The sequence below is a fragment of the Anarrhichthys ocellatus genome, unplaced genomic scaffold (genome assembly GCF_004355925.1).
Source record: "Anarrhichthys ocellatus isolate YVR2014 unplaced genomic scaffold, GSC_Weel_1.0 scaffold4254, whole genome shotgun sequence".
Classification (NCBI taxonomy): domain Eukaryota; kingdom Metazoa; phylum Chordata; class Actinopteri; order Perciformes; family Anarhichadidae; genus Anarrhichthys; species Anarrhichthys ocellatus.
Window position 1 is genome coordinate 1 of NW_022284228.1, and position 4,648 is coordinate 4,648.

Genomic DNA, 4,648 nt, shown 5'->3' on the forward strand with positions numbered 1-4,648 from the left:
TTATAATTGGACTTTCCTTCAGTTGGCCAATCACATTCATCTTTTTTTCAGGGTACCTGCACTTACACTATGTCAACAGTTGCAAAGCCAGCACCTGACCTTCAGCCTTTCACTGTGATGACCACGAACAACCACCGAGGTAACACTCGAGTTGCATACGTGAGGACCGTAACTGTCACTGTTCACGGGCACACCATTATCATCTCCAGTCAAAAAGGACAAGTAAAGGTAACAGATCTGCTGTAATAATCAATGTTCAAATATTAAGGCAATCTTCATGAGAGTAACAAACTATACTACATATTCATACAAATTATTAGTCAGATTTTTCACATTTAAGGGAGAGTTCATTAGTAGAGTTCTGCTCAGTCAGATTATTGAATATGTGTCCAACAAAAGACTTTCATCAGCATTTTAGAACATCTGGCTCGAGAAATTTTAGATATTGAAAAGGAAACAGCTCAAATAAAATGTTTTTGTTTTAATAATAATTTCTTATTGCAATTTTAAACACACAAAGTCAATGGGATTCTATAGAGAGCTGAAGTCCAGCCACCCTCCGAACTAGGGTCTGTTTCATTTGCTACACAATCCTTCACTTGTTTTGGGGACAGTTCTCCCCAAAATTAAAAATACATATTGTTCCTCTTACTTGTAATGCTATTTATCAATCTAGATACTTTTCATGCGAGTTTCCTAGTTTTGAAGATATCGGCCCTAGTGATGTCTGCCTTCTCTTCTCTTTTCAACTTTGTGCATATTATATTCTATAATTCTATTCTATTATATTGTGCATATGCTTTTGACAAATTTCCCCCTGGGAATGAATAAAGTATCTATCTATCTATCATATGCAGTGTTACAGACAGTTTGTTCTAATCAGTGTTTTGTTATTGTTTTCAGGTGAATGGAGAACTTCAGTACTTGCCTGTATGTTTGTCGGGCGGCAAGGTCTCTGTAAAGCAGAGTGGAAGCTACGCTGTACTCACCACTGACTTCGGCCTGACTGTAAAATATGACTGGAACGTGAGGCTGTACATCACAGTGCCATCTTCCTACTATCAACACCTCGGAGGCCTCTGTGGAAACTACAATGGAGACAGGAGCGATGACCTGCCTGAACCAAATGGTGAGGACGGGGACATAAAGGGATAATACTGTAGGAGGAGAGATGGTTGGGTGCAACAAGTTGTCTAATGTGGCCGAAATGTAATTGCCAATATCTAATAGAGGTGGAAAGTACACTTTCTTTCCGAAAAGTGTTGAATTGGTGAACAGTGCCAGGTAGCATGGAGGGAGTGATGGAGGGAGCTGCATCAAGAGACTCTGGCTGTCATGATAGACTGTAGATAAAAAGGGGACGCAGTCACTGGGACGTCATTCATTAGTTTGTGGACTGGAACCTCAGGTTTGCCATTTTGGCTGTCGCTATCTTGGTTTTTGTCCGTTGCAATCTGGAATTTGGATGCACCAACTTGGTTTTTGGCCATTAACCACTTGGTTTTTGGCAGTTGCCATCATGGTTTTTCGCCGTATCAACTTGTTTTTTGCCCACCGCCATCTTGTTTTTTTGAGTACAACCGAACGCTAAATGAGGAGTATTTATGTTACAATTAGCTTTCGTAAACTGAAAACACACTGAAAGGGTTAAAGTTCAAGGACAAAAACTCATACAGCTCCCAGACTGGACAACGCAGACCTGTCAATCACAAGGTAGCCACGCCTTACTTTAATTTAAATGAGAACATAATCTACTCAATGAACATCATGCCTCCACGACGGCATTATTAGTTGTAACCTAGTGCCGGCCATGAGCTAGCCAGTGGGGCAAGCTCATATGCACTAACATGCACTAACAGCACGCATGGCCGGCCCGGCTATGTAAACAAAGCAAGGAGAAACTAATTTTACAACTCACACAGAGATAGAGTGACTTCATTCTCTACTCAGGTAGACATTAATATATATACCACTATATCTTTTTATTTTTATTTTTTTATATATATACTTTATTGATGAGAATGCACAATATGACATACAAGAAAAAAGTATTTTCATTTTTTGTGTATGTGTTAGTGAGTTTACAATAGTAAAGAACAAAAGAACAGGAAAGTAAAGCAAACAAACGGAAATAAATAAAGTAAAATAAGATAAGATTAAAAAAAAAAAAAATTAAATCAAAATACCCACCCACAGACCCACCCACACATATGGCCTTCACGTTGGTTTACATAAAGTTTGTGTAATACAGTATTGTAAAACTATAGTCATTAAGTAGTTAAGTTAAGTTAAGTTACAGTTAATCAGACAGATAATCACTATATCTTTACATAGATAATGAAGTGGTTTGATGTTATATTGATGCTCTGAATATCGCATTGAAAACCTTTAAAAGACATTATGCCAAAATAATTTAGATCCAAAGTTCTGAGTTTGGCTGAACGCCAGTCATCTAAATTTGAATTTATTTACATGCTTTTCTGCATGTTGCTTTCTGTTTTCTTGCAGGCGCCAGTCTCTCTGCTGTGCTGAAGATGATCCAGAAGTGGAAGTCCGATGAATCCGATCGGTTCTGTAATGATAACTGTGCCGGGCACTGTCCCATTTGTACAAAAGAGATGCAAGCCCACTACAGCAAGCCCCACCTCTGTGGGATTCTGTCAAAGTCAGATGGGCCATTTTCAGCCTGCTACGATAAGGTCGAACCCTCCATGTACCTGGAGAACTGTGTCTACGATGTCTGTACCACTAAAGGTGAGACAATATTTGAAGAATGCAGAATGCACACTAAAAATATAACATAAAAAACTGGAGGAAATGCAAATTGATTGAAGCCATGCTGTCATGTTGTCATGAGTTCCTGTGATGTTAATGTGTCTGTGTGTTTGTCCAGGTGCCAAACAGACTCTCTGTGAAAACCTGAAGAGTTATGCTGATGACTGCCTGTCAGAGGACGTGAAAGTTGACCCTCAGTGGAGAATGATTACCAAATGCCGTAAGTTGCCAAGCAAAATATTTTTCCTTTGAAGTGCTTTAATTTATCATGAACCATTCAGTGAGGTTCTAGCGGAGTGTGGCAGTGGAAAGCTACAGCAAAAGGAGTGAGTGACTGCATGTTGCCTATATGGATGAAAGAAGAAATGGAGATACAAATTTTGATGTGGTGTCATGAATACAATTAATGTTAATCTAAATGTTAACATGGCACACAGATTAAAAAGAACATTTAAAAATGGCACTTCATATCAAAAAGGATGGTGATGGCTTAGATCCGTCAGCCCCCAGACAATCAAATATTTACCTCAAGACATTATCTGAAAATATTGAAGTATGACACCTATACAGAAAGTTATATTTTACCTGAGGTTGGTGCTGGAGGAAATGGGGTCTTTCAAATCGGGCTTTTGTGTCGCAATGATAATGTTTCTGTTGAATAATTAAAGTGTTCTTATCACTAAAAATCTGTTACAAATATTGACATTGTTAAATAATTGTTCGGTGATGTGTTATTGGTTTAGACAGAGTATTGGTTCTCACAGATAAGAACAATGATCTCCAACCCCCCCCCCCCAGTACCTAATTGCCCCAAAGGTAGCCATTATGAGGCGTGTGGTACCCCCTGCCCTGCCACCTGCGTGTCCCCAGACATCAACAAGCTGTGCAAAGGCTCCTGTGTGGAGGGGTGCCAGTGTGATGAAGGAATGGTGCAAAGTGGAGACAGGTAACACACAGACAGTCTTTAGTTATTTTATATTTGGTGGATTGTATGCATGAATGACAACATTTTGCCAGGTTATGTTATGCTATTCAATATTCATACCAAGACCAATATTCATTGGTTTGAGTAGTTTTGAGTCATCATAATCTATTCATTGATTAACCAAAACAGGCCTTTCCAAAAGAAACAGGCTCTTTGTGATCTTGACATAACCTAAAATGTCTTCTTGTTCTTTGGAAACCAGCCAGAAGGAGGCTGGCCTCCCAAAAATTACGCTCACATACAACTTAATTGCATTGTCACTTGCGGTTTGAGGGAAATGTATTTTCTCCCTGATTACATTTGTTTTATACAAATGCATTTCTAACAACACAGGACTTAGCTTAAATAACCTAACAAACGTACTTATTTGAAGTCAAACTGTGTATTTTTACTAAACCTAACCATGTGATGCACTTTGTGTTGTTCACAACGTTAAGCATACGTTTAAAAACTGCAAAAGTTGTACAGAAAATAACGCTCATGTGACATTTCAAGGACTCCGGGTGTTAATGCTTCACAATAAAACACGGCTTGTTAGTCTACTCAGGAGAACAACCTGCCTGATATCAACAATAACATTTCAGTAAAAGTATACCTGAAATATTTGTGGACACCAAGTGTGCTAATTAGCAACACTAAGCCATAGAAGACAAGAATACAGGCAAGGTTTCATGTGTACATACTGTTCATTTAATAATTGTGTGTGTTTGTTTCAGATGTGTTCCTGTGCATAGCTGTGGATGTAAGAATGGAGGCAAATATTACCCACCAGCCACCACTTTCTGGGGTGATAACACCTGCACCTCTAAGTGTAAATGCCAGGAAGGGAAAGCCGAGGTTGGTGTGTGTGTGTGTGTGTGTGTGTGTGTGTGTGTGTGTGTGTGTGTG

At 39.0% G+C, this 4,648-nt stretch overlaps 1 protein-coding gene across 1 annotated transcript; it reads left to right on the plus strand.

Moving 5' to 3' along the window:
• Positions 1-51: 51 nt before the first annotated feature.
• LOC116379403 (IgGFc-binding protein-like) lies at positions 52-4,597 on the plus strand (the record flags this gene model as incomplete). The annotated part of the gene is made up of 6 exons (XM_031841359.1): positions 52-228; positions 904-1,129; positions 2,509-2,754; positions 2,894-2,995; positions 3,574-3,721; positions 4,477-4,597. Coding segments are annotated over exons 1-6 (1,002 nt in total), but the record flags the coding sequence as incomplete, so codon positions are not given.
• Between the last annotated feature and the right edge of the window lie 51 nt (positions 4,598-4,648).